Source organism: Chiloscyllium punctatum, chromosome 49 (genome assembly GCF_047496795.1).
Source record: "Chiloscyllium punctatum isolate Juve2018m chromosome 49, sChiPun1.3, whole genome shotgun sequence".
Taxonomy (NCBI): domain Eukaryota; kingdom Metazoa; phylum Chordata; class Chondrichthyes; order Orectolobiformes; family Hemiscylliidae; genus Chiloscyllium; species Chiloscyllium punctatum.
Window position 1 is genome coordinate 10,648,136 of NC_092787.1, and position 20,088 is coordinate 10,668,223.

At 41.4% G+C, this 20,088-nt stretch overlaps 1 protein-coding gene across 5 annotated transcripts in view; it reads left to right on the forward strand.

Moving 5' to 3' along the window:
* The window catches only part of LOC140469293 (pre-B-cell leukemia transcription factor 3), a 258,334-nt gene that overhangs the window by 199,271 nt on the left and 38,975 nt on the right, over nt 1–20,088 (forward strand). For all 5 annotated transcript variants that reach the window (XR_011956053.1, XM_072565650.1, XM_072565649.1 and 2 more), the window contains exon 5: nt 19,515–19,650. Coding sequence is in view for 4 of the 5 variants with exons in the window: in XM_072565650.1 (XP_072421751.1) it covers nt 19,515–19,650 (136 nt within the window). In the remaining variant the exon portion in view is untranslated. The remainder of the gene's footprint in view (nt 1–19,514; nt 19,651–20,088) is intronic.

Here is a 20,088-nt window from a genome sequence, read left to right on the forward strand (position 1 = left end):
GGCCTGAAATGTCCTTGTCAAACAGGGTTAAGGAAAATATCAAGATGTTTATTATGTAAAGAAGGAGCAAGAAGATAGCTAGGGAAAATGTAGGTTCACTCAAGGACAAAGGAGGGAATGTATGCGTGGAGCCGGAAGAAGTGGGTCAGGTCATTAATGAATACTTTGCGTTGGTATTCAAAAATGAGAAGGATGTGGTGAATGGTGAGTTTAGATATGGCTCTGTTTATATTGTAGGACCTGTCGATAAGGAAAAGGAGATGTTGGGTGTTTTGAAAAGCATTAAGGTAGACTGGTCCCCGGACCTGATAGGATCTATCCCAAAATACTGAGGGAAGAAATTGCTGGAGCATTGTACAAAATCTTTTTTATCCTCCTTCATCACAGGCGAGGTCCCAAGACTGGAGAATAGCTAATGTTCCTTTGGTTAAGGAAGGCAACAAGGATAATCTGTGAAATTACAGACTGGTGAGCCAGACGTCAGTGGTAGGGAAGTTATTGGAGAAAATTCTAAGGGACAGGATGTACTCACATTTGGAACAATATCATTACTTGTGATAAGCAGCATTACTTTGTCTGGAGGAGGCTGTGCCTCACAAGTTTAATAGGTTTTTGAGCAAGTGACAAAGATGATTGATGAGGCCCTGGTGGTAGATGTTGTTTACGTGGACTTTAGCAAGGTCTTTCTAAAGGTCCATCATCACTGATGCAGAAGGTGAATTCATATTGGATCTGCGGTGAGCCAGTAAGGTAGATACAGAACTGGCTTAGTCATAGAAGACCGACAGGATCAGTGGAAGGGTTTTCTGCCTGACTGGAAATCTGTGACCAGTGATGTTCTCCAGAGATCAGTGGGGGACCTCTGTTGTTTTGCAATAAAAATAAATGATTTGGAGGAGAATGGCAATGGTCCAGTTAGTAGGTTTGAAGGCTACACAAAGTTTGGGAGAGCTGAAGATGGGAGGATTGCCAGAGGATACAGCAGGATATAGATAGTCTGGAGACATGGGCAGAGAAATGGCAGGTCGAATTTAATCCAGATAAATGCAAGATGATACATTTTGGAAGGTCTAATGCAGGAGGGAAGTATATGGTAAATAGCAGCACTCTTAGAAGTATTAACATTCAGAGGGATTTCAGCATACAGATTCACAGTTTCCTAAAAGTGGCAACACAAGTAGATATGGTAGTCAAGAAGGCATATGGCATGCTTGCCTTCATCGAGTATAAAAATTGGCAAGTCATGTTGTCGCTGTATTGGGCTTTATACTGAGGTCATGTTTGGAATATTGTTGCCATAGTACTAGAAGGACATGGAGGCTTTGAAGAGGGTACAGAAGAAATTTACCAAGATGTTATCTGTTTGGAGGGTATAGGTATGAGGAGCGATTGAATCAGCTTGACTTGTTTTCACTTGAATATCAGAGGCTGAGGGTAACCTAAAAGAAGTTTATAAAATTGAGATGCAGGTAAAAGGGGGAAAGTTAAAGGAAATATGAGAGGCAAGGTTTTTATACAGATAAGTATGTAGACCGCACTACCTGAAGAGATGATAGAAGCAGATACAATAGCAATGTTGAAGAGACATCTTGACAGATATGTAAACAGGCAAGAAATAGAGGGATACAGATCATGTAAATGCAAAATGTTTTTATTTTGGAATGGAGTCAAGGCGCAGGCTTTGTGGGCTGAAGGTCTTTTCCTGTGCTGTACAGTTCTTTGTTATGGAACAGCCAAGGAACTACTTACAATTATTTTTGAAACCTATTTGGACAGAGCACAGGAGTTGGGAGTTCATGTTGCGGCTGACAGGACCACTGTTGAAATATTGCCTGCAATTCTGATCTCCTTCCTATCGGAAACATGTTGCGAAACTTGAAAGGGTTCATAGAAGATCTACAAGCATGTTGCCAGGGTTGGAGGATCTGAGCTACAGGGAGAGGCTGAACAGGCTGGGGCTGTTTTCCCTGGAGCATCGGAGGCTGAGGGGTGACCTTACAGAGGTTTACAAAATTATGAGGGGCATGGATAGGATAAATAGACAAAGTCTTTTCCCTGGGGTTGGGGAGTCTAGAACTAGAGGGCATAGGTTTAGGGTAAGAGGGGAAATATATAAAAGAGACCTAAGGAACAACTTTTTCACACAGGGTTGTGCATGTATGGAATGAGCTGCCAGAGGAAGTGGTGGAGGCTGTTACAATTACAACATTTAAAAAGCATTTGGATGGGTATATGAATTGGAAGGGTTTGGAGGGAATTAGCCGGGTGCTGGCAGGTGGGACTAGATTGGGGTGGGATATCTGGTCGCATGGACAGGTTGGACCGTAGGGTCCGTTACCATGCTGTACATATCTATGATCTATGACACATCGCCAGGGCAAATGGGAGTTGAACCCTGATGTTTTGATCCAGAGCTAGGGACACAATCACTGTGCCACAAGATGAGCACAGATTAATTAATTAATTAATCCTATTTAAGCCCAGCATCAAAATACAATTAATACATTTAATGTACTGGTTTTATTAAGCTAATTTTGGACCCAAAGATAAACTGACCAGATTTACTGATCCTGGCAAGAGACAAATACTGTTTTCACTTGGCCTTTCTGAGGAGTTTATGTATTTATCCACTAAATATTCCTAGCAGGGTTGAAGTCTAATATTATAGGATGGTAGTTGTCATATCTGTGTGAAGATGCATTGTGGTTTGCCTAGCACTTGTATTTCAGTTATATTATATTGGATAGGCATTTGTCATTGCTGACGTTATGTCAACACTTTTACCTGTGCACACTGTCCATAGATCACAACCAGTTATATGTGTAGATTTTTGAGATTGCAATCAAGAGCTAATATGCCTAGAATCCAGCTTTATTTTTGACATTTAGGAGCTGAGCGTTGAGTGCTTAGATCATTCTGCCACAAACCAGAAAAGTGAGACTATCAAATGAGAAAGTGGCTAAGGAGGGTCTGAACCAACAGCGGTGTGGTGTTGGTAACTAGTTTTTTTTAAACTATTTGAGTCCATAGCATGAAAACGCTTCTCACAAAAAGTTAGAAGAATGTCTGTTATTTCCATACTTTGTGAATAAAATCATGGCCAAGTAGTTTTGAAGCAAATAATTTTTGACACACACTTTTGTTAGCAAATTGTTAACCATGTAAAGAACAAATCTTTTTTCAGTGACTGTCAATGGGTATTCTGTAAATGGTGCAGGGATCCATTACATAAAATTAATGCACAAATTTGCAGCTTACCAATTTTTCAGGAACATTTCAGGACAATCTTAGATGTTCACGTGAAGTGGAAATGATATGCTGACATTTTAGCCTAACTCGCTTTTTTCAGGAAACTGAGGGGATCAGGTGCAGCATTGTTTGCACAGCACAATAGAATCAGTTCAGTGATAGCATTCCATCCAATCCTACAGATTTGTTGCTCAACAAATAAGTTAAAATGATTTTCATACACCTGTTTCCATTCATTATTTTTCATTGATGCTCACTTTACATCATTCTCATTAAAATGGTTGTCTATTATTGTGAAATAGAATTTGATTTAAAGTGCTAAACATTTATGAAATAACTGATTTTTTTTTCTCTTTGTTGTCAAAGTTTTGGTCACCCAACTTCCCCTCCTGGTTCCCATGTTAGCCAATATTGTAAACAATCTCATTATGCATGTTGACTGCCTAACCTTTAAATCTGCCTTCATCACTCCCTCAAAAATCTTACCCTTGACTCTCTTGTCCCTGCAAACTTCAGTCTAATTTCCAACCTCCCTTTTCTCCCCAATGACCTTTAATATCATGGTGCCTCCCAAATTTGTTCCCACATTTCCTGGAACTCTAAGGTTGAATCCTTCTCATTAGCTGTCCACTCCTGCCACAGTACTGAAACAATAGACATCAAAATCACAAATGAGATCCTGTTTGACTGACAAAGGTAAATTTCTTTTGTTGTCTTTCTCATCCTGTTTGTAGCCTTTGATATGTTTCACTACAGCACCCTGCTCCAGTACCTCTCACTGTCATCTTACTGGCTGGTACTGCATTTCCTTGTTCCATTTGTAGCCAAAGAATCACTTGCTATGGCTTCTCTTGCTCACCTTTGGTGTTCTACAAGAATCTATCCTTAACCCCTCACCTTTTTTTTAAATTTTGCAACTCAACAACTTCATCTAAAGGCATAATGTTTGCTTTCATAAAAAAGCTGATGATATACAGATCTACCTCACCACATTTCTCCATTCCTCCATTGTTGCTAATTATCAGATTGCTCATCGATTGGTTTGCATTGGATGAGCAGAAATGTCCTCCAAGCAAAGTGCCTAATTGAGCTGTACCCTAGATACTGATTCTATTCCTTTGCCAGACAAAATCTGAGATTAAGCTATTCCATTTCCAACTTTGATGTTATATTTGGTCCTGAAATGAGCTTCCAACTTCATAGTTGTTCCATCACTAAGACCATCTACTTCTGCCTCTGCAACATCACTCAAGATTGCCCCTATCACAGCTTGTCTGCTGCTGAAACCATCATTCATGCCTTAGTTATCTCTAGACTTGACAACTGCAGCACTGTTTGGGTTGGTCTGCCACATTCTACCCTCCATAAATGTGAGGTCATCCAAAAGTCTTCTGCCTGCCTCTGAACTTGCATTGAGCCCTGTTCACTTATGTCACCGAACCTACATTAGTTCCTGGTTGAGTGACATCTTTATTTTAAAATTTTCATCCTTATTTTAAAATCTATTCATGATTTTATCCTTCCCATTGTTTGTAATTTTCCCCTCAAACCTCCAAAATATCTATGCTCCTCTAATTCTAGGCTTTTGTGCATCACAGTTTTCATTGCTGTCCCATTGCACCTTCAGTTGCTAAGGCCCTCAGCTCTGGAATACCCTTCCTACACTTCTCCACCTCTATGTCTCACTTGCCTAACTTGAGACAGTCCTTAAACCTACCTTTTGGACCAAGCTTTTGGTCACCTGATCAAATAACTCATTACACTCAATGTCATACTCTACTCTATAATTTTCCTATGGTGCATCATGGGATGCTTCATTTTATCAAAGGTGTTGCTATACCCTGCCTTGCTGCAGGATTCTCAATGTTCCCTTCCACCATTTCTTTACAAGAGAAGCCTCAGTTCGTTTCTATTGGAAATGCCAGTTGATGCTAATTTTTGGTTAAGTAGAGCAAACAAAGAAAGAAAAGTTGGATAGACAGCATATGGGATACTTGGTATTCATTTAGACCATGAATATCACATCTTCTTTTTGACATTATCTTATCAACAACTTAGAAAACTTGCCAAAAATAATCACTGCATCCCCAACAACAAGTAGATACATAGTACTTTGTGTGTGCCTAATTTTGACTGTGTAAGTATGCCACATAGAATGTCTTAAAGATATTCTAATGCTCCTCCTTAACAGCAGAAGTCTGCAAGATTCCTGGTTGATGCAATTGGATCATCTGAGACAAAGTGGTTTTCTGTCAGGGTGCATAAAGCCAGTAAGGCTGCACTTCATATGCTGTTGTAAGAGCATTCTGGCCCCATTTCCTTTTTGCATGTTATCAATTCATTCCTGTCCTGCCACTTGTACTGGCATCGGATCTATGTGAACACTTGTCACTGGAAAACAGACTTTTCAGACTAGTAAAGAAATGAGAAATAGTTGTATGCAGTTGTTCATCAGGAAAGTCAGTTCTTTCCTAAATGAACACTCAAAGCTCTTTGGCAGCACTCTGATTGATTGTTCATGTCAGAATCCAAAACTGCCCTTGCAACTTGTGTTATGGGGCTCCCCACTGCATATTAGAATAGCTTTGCAAAGGTGTTCACCATAGTGTTGCAGGTGGGGATAAAGGATTCCTACAACTGATTTGTCAACTGTTGGATATTAGAGGCCATTTTAATGTCTTTCTTTACATATTTATGCCCAAATCGACATCTTTGGCCACTGTGCTGTCTTGGTTTGTCCACAACATCCACCTCCAATGTTGTTTAGCTCTCATCTACTGCCAGCTTTACCCATCCAGTCTTAGGGGAGAAACTGAGGACTGCAGATGCTGGAGATCAGAGCTGAAAATGTGTTGCTGGAAAAGCGCAGCAGGTCAGGCAGCATCCAAGGAGCAGGACAATCGACGTTTCGGGCATGAACCCTTCTTCAGGAATGAGGAAAGTGTGTCCAGCAGGCTAAGATAAAAGGTAGGGAGGAGGGACTTGGGGGAGGGGCGTTGGAAATGCAATAGGTGGAAGGAGGTTAAGGTGAGGGTGATAGGCCGGAGTAGGGGTGGGGGGGGCGGAGAGGTCAGGAAGAAGATTGCAGGTTAGGAAGGTGGTGCTGAGTTTGAGGGTTGGGACTGAAACAAGGTGGGGGGAGGGGAAATGAGGAAACTGGAGAAATCTGAGTTCATCCCTTGTGGTTGGAGAATTTCTAGGCGGAAAATGAGGCGTTCTTCCTCCAGCCGTCGTGTTGCTATGGTCTGGCAATGGAGGAGTCCAAGGACCTGCATGTCCCTGGTGGAGTGGGAAGGGGAGTTGAAGTGTTGAGCCACAGGGTGGTTGGGTTGGTTGGTCCAGGTGTCCCAGAGGTGTTCTCTGAAACGTTCCGCAAGTAGGTGGCCTGTCTCCCCAATATAGAGGAGGCCACATCGGGTGCAGCGGATGCAATAAATGATGTGTGTGGAGGTGCAGATGAATTTGTGGCGGATATAGAAGGATCCCTTGGAGGGAAGTAAGGGGGGAGGTGTGGGCGCAAGTTTTGCATTTCTTGCAGTTGCAGGGGAAGGTGCCGGGAGTGGAGGTTGGGTTGGTGGGGGGTGTGGACCTGACGAGGGAGTCACGGAGGGAGTAGTCTTTTTGGAACGCTGATAGGGGAGGGGAGGGAAATATGTCCCTGGTGGTGGGGTCCGTTTGGAGGTGGCGGAAATGACGACGGATGATATGGTGTATATGGAGGTTGGTGGGGTGTTAGGTGAGGACCAGTGGGGTTCTGTCCTGGTGGCGATTGGAGGGGCGGGGCTCAAGGGCGGAGGAGCGGGAAGTGGAGGAGATGGGGTGGAGAGCATCGTCACTCACTTCTGGGGGGAAATTGCAGTCTTTGAAGAAGGAGGCCATCTGGGTTGTACGGTATTGGAACTGGTCCTCCTGGGAGCAGATGCTATCCAGTCTTAGCAATAGCATATTTTGCAGTGGCTTCTCTTCTGATTTCCCCACCATCATTTATACTTGCCTCATTCCTATTTCATAATTACATGCTTCTCACCATCCACAATATTTGAAGATAGGTTGAAAGGTAACACTGATGATACCCAGATCCACATCACCATCTCCACTCTTAGCCCTCCATTGCCACTGTGTTGTCAGATTGCTTCTTCAATGTACAGTCTCGGATAAGCTACAATGAACACTGAAGAAAAAAACTGTTGTCTTTGCCCTCTGCCACAAATTCCATTCTCTTACCACTCTCCAACCACTGTTTTAGAATGAAGCAGACTGTTTCCAGCTTCAGCATCCTATTTGATTCCACACCGAGGTTGCAATCTCATATCAACCAGGATTTGATTGAATGGAACAACAGGCTTGAAAGGCTGATGGCCTGCTCCTGCTCCTTGTCCCTGCCTCAGCTTATTTTCTGAACCTCACCCCCTGCCCCCAACAATCTTGACTATTCTAAGGTTCTGCAAAACTTTTCTCAATATGACAGCCGCTTTTTGCAAGCTGCTGAAAATGACACCCTACAACCTTCGTATTACTCTGTTCCCCTTCTGGGGAGGTTAGAACTATATTTATTGATCCTATTGTTTATGAAGGAATATATTTTTTCAAACTGTAATTTATGACATTATTTCACCGAACGTAATATACAATTGTATGTTCCTAGTCCCTTCTGAAAGTACAGCTTGAAGTGCAAGATAAATCAATGTATTTAAAGACTGAGGGTTGTAGTTGGAAAATTGAAAGCAAGTAATATTCTTAATGATTATCATTTCTGATCCACTAACTCAGGAAAAATAATTTTAAACAAGAAATTATTGAAGAACTGGAGCAAAGTAAATGGCTGTGGAATTTGTGCAATGATGTTAATCTCTGATGAGCATGTTTGATTGCAATTTGTTCCTTTGAGCATTGCAGGTCTCCATGTTAATATTTGTTAACTATTTGAGTACTGAACATTCTGAAACACAATTGTACTACCTCAAGTGCATGAAAAAGAGATTAGTAATTACCACTTATATTCAAATGAACTGATGATGGAACAACATAGTGAGGTTTCAGCCACCAGTTTGCCAGGTGGTTAGATTACGCAAAACTTCAGAATTCTAAACAGCTCACAAGCCAATAAGAGTTTACATTTCTTCAGGTATTTTTGTGGCTTTTTAAAAATTGTTTATGCAATTAAGACAAATTCTTATGCTTATTATTTCTGCATTGAACTCAATTCAAGTCATTATATTAGGGTGTGTGCATTGGAATTCCAGTCTGGTGCCAAGAAAGAGTTTAAGATGTCTCTTCAGAGATTTTGGATCCCAAGGGTATGCCATAAACCTACCTGGAGTTAATTTAAATGTTCAGAGTGCAGACACTTGCATTTGCACTCTCCAAACATTTATATGTTAGCTCCTAGGAGAGGAGCTTGGTACAGTATTGTAACCAAACATGCAGCCAAGTTCTATCCTGGGGAGGAGAATTGACGTTCCAGCCAGGCAGTGTAAATAGGAACTGATATTTAAAGTAAACAGTTCTGAGACCAAGAGCTACAGGATAATTGCAGCATTAAAAGTGCAGTATTGAAAGCCAACTTTTCAGAGTATAATGATTGTGTTATTCTTTAATTGATTTAATCTTCAATACAGTAATATTATGTTACAGATTTAGAATAAATGCAATTTAATGTTTAAGTCTGTTATCACCTGTACACGTTTATTTTTATTTTTGCATGCCTGTGTCCTATTTAAGCATTTTTATAGTAAATTATTCCCTGTATATAAAACTTGAACTCATTCGTGTTTTCATGTTTCATTTTGAAGGTATGTATTCAAATAATTTTCTTCAAACAAACCAAGATAAAAAAAGAAAACAAAAGTCACCCATTCCAATTATAATCTATAAAATAGCTTTGTCCATGTAGATTGCACATGCACAGTGGAAAGTGTCTCAGCTGACAAACAATGGGGACTCAACAATTGAGTTCACTGCAGTAATTACAAACAAAAGAATTTGCCTTAATTGCATTAACAATCTTTAAAAAAAAGCTGCAATAGTATACTTAAGAAATGTTAACATTTGTTGGCTTGTGAACTGTTTAGAATACCAGTTCAGATATGACCAACATTTCAAAGGTACAATTATAAAAAATAATTTATTGTTATGATCCCAGATGATGGAAATACTGGATAAGTCAGATCCCAGAATGAAACCTGACTTGGGAAATCACATTGCTTTTTTGTTGTTGTTTAACAAAATGGTTGGTTTCTGCCACATATACACATGAGACTGCAGAAGTTCTTTAGCAACAGAATATAAGTTTATTACACAGAGAAGAAATAAACAAATAAAACTATGTATATGTAGGAAACAGTTACAAAAATTCTTAACACAAACAACAAAACAATGTTTTAGCCTATTTCCCAATAACACCCTGGTCTCAGCTTTCAAATCTCCACTTTCCAGTTCCTTTTGCTTGCACTATAGATACAATTAATAATGCCTTTCTGAGTCAGTCAGCATTAACCTTTTACAATTCTAATGGCCTAAACTTCCTCAATTCTAACAACTTGATGATTTATATCCTGGTTTGATAGCTCCACAGTAAAGTACTTTGGTTAGGGTGACTTGCTCCCCTAAACTGACTTGGTTGATTGTTAGGAGAAACAGTTATTTTTGAATTGAACTCTTGAGTTCTTTTGAATTAAAACTCTAAACCTTCTGTTCTGAAGTCAAAAATAAACTAATTATCTTATTATGTTTACTTTTTCTGTTGGATGTTTATAAAATAAACATTTTATCCTTTAGGATTAAAGGTGTACTGCAGTAGTCCCATGCTTTCTTGAAACTGATGTATTTATGTTATTGTTCCAAACTGACCATCTAATCCTTAAAAAACTTCACAGAACTGACCTAATCTGTCTGCCTCTTTTGAAATCCAAATTCCCCCAAAAAATGTATACAGTATCTCTGAGGCTGAGTGTGCTGTTCTCAGCAAAGGACTCAGCTTTGTACCCTTGCGTTCCCACCTCAATGAATTCCGGGCTTGAGATGATGCTGAGCTCTTCCTCCTTTGCCTTTGCCTTCGCACTCCTTTGGGCAAGAGTCCTCCCCTGCTCCACAGATCCTTTCACATCCCTCCAACATTCCACCTCTAATTGGACACCCCCACCAGGACAATTTCCTGCCCTCAATCTTTTCATTGACAATTGTCGACGGGACATTGGCCGCCTTAATTTCTCTGCCCCTCTTACACATTCCAACCTCTCTCCATCCGAACTTTCTGCCCTTCGCTCCCTTAGGTCCAACCCCAACCTTGTCATCAAACCTGTTGACAAAGGGGGTGCTGTTGTCATCTGGTGTACTGACCTCTACCTCGCAGAGGCTGATTGCCAACTCTGATTCCTCCTCCTACCTCCCCCTGGAACATGACCACACCACTGAGCATCAAGCCATTGTCTCTAACACCGTGACTGATCTCATTTCCTCCGGATGCCTCCCCCCCCCGCCACAGCTTCCAACTTCATAGTCTCCCAACCCCGGACAGCCCATTTCTACCTACTCCCCAAAATCCACAAGAAGGACTGTCCCGGCAGGCCCATTATATCAACATGCTCCTGCCCCACTGAACTTATTTCCTCCTACCTTGACTCCATCCTCACTTCTCTGGTTCAGTCCCTCCCCAGCTACATCCGGGATTCCTCTAATGCCTTGTGACACATTGACAGCTTTCAATTCGCAGGCCCTAACTGCCTCCTATTCACCATGGATGTGCAGTCTCTTTACACCTCTATCCCACACCAAGACGGCTTGAAAGCTCTTCGCTTCTTTCTCGAAAAGAGGCCCGAACAATCTCCATCCACCACCACTCTCCTCCGCCTGGCTGAACTTGTTCTCTCTCGCAACAACTTCTCCTTCAACTCATCCCATTTTCTCCAAATCAAAGGTGTAGCAATGGGTATTCGCATGGGTCCTAGCTATGCCTGCCTTTTCATGGGGTATGTGGAACATTTCTTGTTCCAGGCCTACCCAGGTCCCCTCCCACAACTGCTTTATCGGTACATCGATGACTATTTCGGTGCGGCTTCATGCTCTCGTCCTGATCTGGAAAAATTCATAAACTTCCACTTCCAGTTTCCATCCTTCCATCACCTTCACCTGGTCCATCTCCGACACTTGCCTTCCTTTCCTTGACCTTTCTGTCTCCCCCTGAAAAATGTGTTGCTGGAAAAGCGCAGCAGGTCAGGCAGCATCCAAGGAGCAGGAGAATCGCATTTCGGGCATAAGCCCTTCTTTGGGCTCATGCCCGAAACGTCGATTCTCCTGCTACTTGGATGCTGCCTGACCTGCTGCGCTTTTCCAGCAACACATTTTTCAGCTCTGATCTCCAGCATCTGCAGTCCTCACTTTCTCCTTTCTGTCTCCAGGTAAATAGTGCTGCACCCAGGTAAATAGTGCTGTGAAGAAGGCATATGGCGTACTGGGCTTTATTGGTAGAGGAATTGAGTTCCGGAGTCCTGAGGTCATGTTGCAGTTGTATAAGACTCTGGTTCGGCCTTATCTGGAGTATTGTGTACAGTTTTTGTCGCCATACTATAGGAAGGATGTGGAGGCACTGGAACGGGTGCAGAGGAGGTTTACCAGGATGTTGCCTGGTATGGTAGGAAGATCGTATGAGGAGAGGCTGAGGCACTTGGGGCTGTTCTCATTGGAGAAAAGAAGGTTTAGGGGAGATTTGATAGAGGTGTACAAGATGATTAGGGGTTTAGATAGGGTTGACAGTGAGAACCTTTTTCCGCGTATGGAGTCAGCTGTTACTAGGGGACACAGCTTTAAATTAAGGGGAGGTTGGTATAGGACAGATGTTAGGGGTAGATTCTTTACTCAGCGGGTTGTGAGTTCATGGACTGCCCTGCCAGTATCAGTGGTGGACTCTCCCTCTTTATGGTCATTCAAGCGGGCATTGGATAAGCATATGGAGGTTATTGGGCTAGTGTAGGTTAGGTAGGCTTCGCTCGGCGCAACATCGAGGGCCAAAGGGCCTGTACTGCGCTGTATTTTTCTATGTTCTATGTCTCCATTTCTGGCAATAGTCAATCCACTAATATCCATTACAAGCCCACTGACTCCCACAGCTATCTGGACTACAGCTCTTCTCACCCTACATCCTGTTAGGATTCTATCCCTTTCTCTCAACTCCTTCGCCTCCACCGCATTTGTTCCGATGAGGCCACTTTCCAAAGTGGTGCTCTTATGTGCTCCTTCTTTTCCAACCGTGGCTTCCCACCTACAGTTGTTGACAGGGCTCTCGACAGCGTGTGGTCCATCTCCTGTGCCATGACCCTCACCCCTTCCCTCCCCTCCCAGAACAAGGATAGGGTCCCTGTTGTTGTCACCTATCACTCCAGCTTTCACATGCAAAGAATAATCCTCCGCCATTTTTGCCAACTCCAACACGACGCCACCACTAAACACATCTTCCCTTCTCTCCCCCTGTCTGCATTCCGCAGAGATCGTTCCCTCCGGGACAACCGAGTCCACTCCTCCATCACACCTAATACCTCTCCCATCACACGCCGCACCTTCCCATGCAATCGCAGAAGGTGCAACTCCTGCCCCTTTACCTGTTCCATCCAGCTTTGACAAAGAGTCAGTTAGACTCGAAACGTCAGCTCTTTTCTCTCCTTACAGATGCTGCCAGACCTGCTGAGATTTTCCAGCATTTTCTCTTTTGGCTCCAATAAGGAGTTTGTTACACATAACAGATTGAACATATTATGAGGAATAGCATGGGATTAAAATAGATCTGAATATTGGTGAACATTTCTAAACTGAAGTTGGAGAGGTTAAAATTGAATTAAAAGCATGTTTTAAAACTAATGATCATCAAACACTCCGGTCCCAAACATACCTTGTGAAAGACCAATGTATGGACTTTTATGGCACTTTTCATGCCTCAATAGACTAACGTGCTTAACACCTACTTAGTCACTTTTGAAGTACAATCAGGTTTTCTTTTTCTTATAAATGTGACAACTATAATATGCAAACTTGATTGAGTTTTTTGAAGAAGTAATAAAGAAGATTGATGAGGGTAGAGCAGTAGATGTGATCTTTCTGGACTTCAGTAAGTCGTTCGACAAGGTTTCCCATGGGAGACTGACTAGCAAGGTTAGATCTCATGGAATACAGGGAGAACTAACCATTTGGATGCAGAACTGGCTCAAAGGTAGAAGACAGAGGGTGGTGGTGCAGGGTTGTTTTTCAGGCTGGAGGCCTGTGACCAGTGGAGTGCTACAAGGATCGGTGCTGGGCCCTCTACGTTTTGTCATTTATATAAATGATTTGGATGCAAGCGTAAGCGGTACACTTAGTAAGTTTGCAGATGACACCAAAATTGGAGGTGTAGTGGACAGTGAAGAGGGTTACCTTAGATTATAACAGGATCTGGACCAGATGGGCCAATGGGCTGAGAAGTGGCAGATGGAGTTTAATTCAGATAAATGCGAGGTGCTGCATTTTGGGAAATCAAATCTTAGCAGGACTTATACATTTAATGGTAAGGTCCTAGGGAGTGTTGCTGAACAAAGAGACCTTGGAGTGCAGGTTCATAGCTCCTTGAAAGTGGAGTCGCAGGTAGATAGGATGGTGAAGAAGGCGTTTGGTATGCTTTCCTTTATTGGTCAAAATATTGAGTACAGGAGTAGGAGGTTATGTTGCTGCTGTAAAGGACATTGGTTAGGCTACTGTTGGAATATTGCGTGCAATTCTGGTCTCCTTCCTATTGGAAAGATGTTGTGAAACTTGAAAGTGTTCAGAAAAGATTTACAAGGATGTTGCCAGGGTTGGAAGATTTGAGCTATAGGGAGATGCTGAACAGGTTGGGGCTGTTTTCCCTGGAGCGTCTGAGGCTGAGGCTTTTATAGAGGTTGACAAAATTATGAGGGGCATGGATAGGATAAATAGGCAAAGTCTTTTCCCTGGGGTTGGGGAGTCCAGAACTGGAGGGCATAGGTTTAGGGTGAGAGGGGAAAGATATAAAGAGACCTAAGGGGCAACTTTTTCACGTAGAGGGTGGTACGTGTATGGAATGAGCTGCCAGAGGATGTGGTGGAGGCTGGTACAATTGCAACATGTAAGAGGCATTTGGGTGAGTAAATGAATAGGAAGGGTTTGGAGGGATATGGGCCGGGTGCTGGCAGATGGGACAGGATTGGGTTGGGATATCTGGTCGGCATGGACAGGTTGGACTGAAGGGTCTGTTTCCATGCTGTACATGTCTATGACTCTATGCACAGGAAAGTAATTAAACAGAAATGAAATGAATAATTAGTTAATCGGTTTTGGCTTTGTTGGTCGAGAGTGTATTCGAGGAAGTCAGGACAGCCTACATGTGCTTTGGAGAAAGACTTGGTGAGAATTTTTGCATTCATTTGAATAAGAAGATGGCATCCCCTGATAATGTGGCACTTATTTAATATTGCATGGAAATCCCTGCCAAGACTGTATATTGTAATCCTGAAGTGAGAATTGAGCCCACAATCTTCCTGCTTCATGGTGAAAGTGCTGCCAGTAAGCCCAGCTGACACTCCCAAAACACACGCCAACTTCTTTTGTACTTGCCACTTGCAGTTTGCATGTTCTCCACTAATAGAATGGAAGTTTAGAAGGAGAGTAAAGCAGCTATTGTGCAGGAGAATGCAAGACTGTGAATCCAAGTAATTTGAAGAACATTTTCTTTGTCAATATATTTGTGACATACCATATATACCAGTGTAAAGGTCAATCTCATGTAAAGGTCAACCCCTTATTTTGGCCAAAGAATCTTGTATTTTCCAAATATCTCATGTCTAAGTTGACCCTACTATATCTCATTAAATTGCATTCATTCATTCATACTGGTAACTATTCATTGCTCTTTGTTTACCAAATTGCATCTCTATTCATTCATTCATAACTCTACTTACCACACTTGGTTTACTACAGCACATTTAGACTCATTCAGTCTATTGGTACTTATCACACTTTGTTCACTATACATCCAAAAGTTAATATCGTTAAAATATTAACCATTTTAACTGAATAAAATCAGAATAAATATTAGCTACATACTTGAACACATTTGTCAAAGAATTTAAAATAATGTTGCAAATGTTCATAACATCTGAGAGTAAATGGGAGGGAAACAGAAGAATTTGGCGGGAATATTCAAGATGCTTACACAATCAGAATTTAATAAATGTGTCATTTTAAGTCTGCCATTATACCAGGCCAAGATGATGTTGAATAGTGTGATTTTGCAGGATTTCAATGAATCTTTGATATTTTACATTTTTATTGCGGTCTCTTGTTTTTATCCAGTAATTACCTTTACTGTAATTCATTGTTTTTCTTCTTAAACTGGATTTGCTCATATGGCATTTCAAACTGCAGCATGAATTTCAGCCCTCAAAACTTGTCCCCATGAATTAGTTGACTCCCTAATTTCAGCTTTAAAAAAGAAACAGTCTTCAAAATTCCATCTATACACGAGTATATATGGTATTTCATACTCAATCTAGGGTTTCCTCAACCTGAATTTAATTACTTGCTTTCAGGCATCACGATGTCTTGAAATTTTGAAGATTCAAATGATGCTCCATGCTGATATTTGGTATACAATCAAAGTTGATATATGAGCATGCTACTACTCAACCGAGAATTGGAATTAAATTGTGCAACCCGTTGTCATTGAGATGGCAGAATAGCATACAACCTTGGAAATTGAATCTGTGCCTCCTGGTCATAGGTAGGGACACTACAACTGTGCCACAAGAGCTCCAAATACAACAGTAGATATTTTAAACAACCTGTTAAGAGACATTGTGACACACCTCTGGAGCAGGTGTAGGACTCAAACCCAGATTGCTTCGCTCAGAATTGGTACACTCTTACTCTGCCACAAGAGCCACAGCTCAAATACAACAGTAATTTCATAGTCACTATTACACTGGCTTTGAAGGCCATTGCCATTCTGCTTTAAACTGCCGATCAAGATCTCTGCTGGTTTGTTAAATGTACCGATTCTATTAATGCAGCACACATTGCACCTGTAGACAGTTAGAGACTGAAACAAACTGAAGTAATTTCACTGGCAGCCGGGTCATCAGCAGGTGTGGTAAATTATAATAATTAAAAACAGTTGGAAGATGTCTTTAGAGAATTTGGATAACTTTGCACAAGTTAAATTGAGCAGATGTGCATTTTTCAAATGATTTATTCAAAGGGGGAGAGAGAGTAAAGAAGGCAATAAGAGTGGTCGCACAATAGAGAGATGAATGTTACTCCAGGGACATTCCATGTGCTGTGCTGGAATGAGCATTCATCGTTACACTGCAGAAAAACCAAGGGGGCATTTCGTTGTTGGAATGATGCAAAGTTCTGGTGTTGTAAAATGCAGAGGAACCTTCCATTTAACCTCTCCAGAGGAATAGAGAAAGCAATCCTGAAAGGTACAAGAACAAGTGTCTGCACAGGCACATTGTCTATTTAGGTCACAGTCAAGTCAGGAGGCCTGTAGAAAAGCTATTGATATTTATATATATTTTAGTATGATATAGGATCTAGACTGAAAGATTATGCTTTCACTTTTCAAAGGTATGATGCTTGTAGACTTTTAGAGACATGCCAATTATCTTTGAGTATTGGATGATGTGTTTTCACAGGCCTAGCTGCAGTTTAACAGTTCTTTTCAGTGGGTGTATGGGAGAAAGATTCACATCTTTGAATCACTGGAATCTCTTCTGGGGTAGAAGTGACTTGTACAAGAAGGACGGATTGCACCTGAATTGGAAGGGGAGTAATATATTGGCAGGGAAATAGGGAGATTTGCTAGAGCTGCTCGTGAGGATTTAAACTAGTATGGTGGTGGTGGGGGAGTTGGGACCCAGGGAGATACTGAGGAAAGATCAATCTGAGACTGGTACAGTTGAGAAATGAAGCAAGTCAAACAGGGCAGTTAGGAACAAAGCAGAGAACGAGGTAGGACTGATTAATTAAACTGCATTTATTTCAATGCAACAAGTCTAACAGGGAAGGCAGATGAACTCAGGGTATGGTTAGGAACATGGGACTGGGATATCATAGCTATTACTGAAATGTGGCTCAGGATTGGAAAGGACTGGTAGCTTAATGTTCCACGATACAAATGCTATAGGAAAGATAGAAAGGGAGGCAAAAGAAGAGGGGGAGTGGTGTTTTTGATAAGGGATAGCATTACAGCTGTACTTAGGGAGGATGTTCCTGGAAATACATCTAGGGAAGTTATTTGGGTGGAACTGAGAGATAAGAAAGGGATGGTCACCTTTATTGGGATTATATTATAGACCCCCTAATAGTTAGCAGAAAATTGAGAAACAAATTTGTCAAGAAATTTCGCATATCTGTAAGAATAATAGGGTGGTTATGGTTGGGGATTTTAACTTTCCAAACATAGACTGGGATTGCCATAGTGTTAAGGGTTTAGATGGAGAAGAATTTAAGTGTATAAAAGAAAGGTCTCTGAGTCAGTATGTGGACGTACCTACGAGAGAAGGTGCAAAACTTGACCTACTCTTGGGAAATAAGGCAAGGCAGGTGAATGAGGTGCACTTTGGGGCCAGCGACCATAATTCTATTAGTTTTAAAACAGTGATGGAAAAGGATGACCAGATCTAAAAGTTGAAGTTCTAAGTTGGAGGAATGCTAATTTTGATGGTATTAGGCAAGAACTTTCAAAAGCTGATTGGGCGCAGATGTTTGCAGGTAAAGGGACAGCTGGAAAATGGGAAGCCTTCAGAAATGAGATAATGAGAATCCAGAGAAACTATATTCCTGTGAAAGGAAAGGCTGGTAAGTATAGGGAATGCTGGGTGACTAGAGAAATTGAGGGTTTGGTTAAGAAAAAGGAAGCATATGTCAGGTATAGACAGGAGAGATTAAGAGAATCATTAGAAGTATATAAAGGCAGTAGGAGTAAACTTCAAAGGGAAATCAGGAGGGCAAAAAAGGGACATGAGATAGCTTTGGCAAATAGGGTTAAAGAGAATCCAAAGAGTTTTTACAAATAGATTAAGGACAAAAGCATAACTAGGGAGCGAATAGGACCCGTCAAAGATCAGCATGGCAGCCTAAATGTGGAGCTGCAGGAGAGAGGGGAGATACTAAATGAGTATTTTGCATCAGTGTTTACTGTGGAAAAGGACATGGAAGATATAGAATGTAGGGAAATAGACGTTGAATCTTGAAAAATGTCCATATTACAGAGGGAGAAGTGCTGGATGTCTTGAAATGCATAAAGGCGAATAAATCCAGGGCGGCACGGTGGCACAGTGGTTAGCACTGCTGCCTCACAGCGCCAGAGACTCAGGTTTAGTTCCTGCCTCAAGCAACTGTGTGGAGTTTGCACATTCTCCCCATGTCTGCGTGGGTTTCCTCTGGGTGCCCCGGTTTCCTCCCACAGTCCAAAAATGTGCAGGTTCGGTGAATTGGCCATGCTAAATTGCCTGTAGTGTTAGGTGAAGGGGTAAAGGTAGGGGAATGGGTCTGGGTGGGTTGCGCTTTGGCGGGTCAGTGTGGACTTGTTGGGCCGAAGGGCCTGTTTCCTCACTGTAAGTAATCTAATCTAATCTAAAATTATCTTTCTCAGATATTGTCATTGGCTGTTTTCCTTTGCTTCAGTGGATTTTTGAATTTTTAGCTAAAATGTAGGTTTAAAAATTGTTGGAAAAACTTTCAAAATTCTGTTGCTTTGACATTGTGGTAAGAAAGCAAAAGTGGGAAAAACAAAATATTCTTTGATTTATTCAAACTTGTTTCATGGCTTGTTCATTTGTGTGTGTATGGGAAAAAAATTTGTCTGAAGAATAAGCTTTCTGTCTAAACTCTAAGATAGAATTGCTTGATGTTAACAAAACATATCGGCACGGTGGCACAGTGGTTACCACTGCTGCTTCACGGCAGTTAGCACTGCTGCCTCACAGTGCCAGAGATCCGGGTTCAATTCCTGCCTCAGGTGACTCTCTGCATGGAGTTTGCACATTCTCCCCGTGTCTGCGTGGGTTTCCTCCAGGTGCTCCGGTTTCCTCCCAAATCCAAAAATGTGCAGGTTAGATTGGCCATGCTAAATTGCCTGTACTGTTAGGTGAAGGGGTAAATGTAGGGGAATGGGTCTGGGTGGGTTGCGCTTCGGCGGGTTGGTGTGGACTTGTTGGGCCAAAGGGCCTGTTTCCACACTGTAAGTAATCTAAAAAAAAACTTAAAATCTTTAATGTTTTCAGACGAAAGCGACGCAATTTCAGCAAACAAGCAACAGAAGTCTTGAATGAGTATTTTTACTCACACCTCAGCAATCCCTATCCCAGTGAAGAAGCCAAAGAAGAGTTGGCAAAGAAGTGCAGTATCACAGTATCACAGGTGAGTTGAGACTTTTAACTTTTGAATTTAGTCAAAAGGAAAATCTTGGCCCTCAAGTTAATGTTGGAACATAGATAGGAAAAATTGGTTCGAAACATGAGCATGGATTCAGTGTACTGATTAATATTTTCTGTTAGAAGAAATTTGTTCAGGTCTATAAAATTGATGATTGAATTGCTGTTCGTTTAATTTAGTTCATCTCCTGACTTTGTATCACTGTTGACTAGATTTTAATAAAGACGGAAATTGACAAAACTTAGAAACTTACAGTAGATAGAGTAATAATTGACTGAAAAAATTTGTTTAATGTAAAACAACCAGATTAAATACTTGTAAATTGAGATTAATTGAATATTACATCAAAATGTAAATATTTATGATGCACTAAGAATCATAATGTTTAGATTGAATTGGCTATTCCCAAAGCTCTTGAATTAA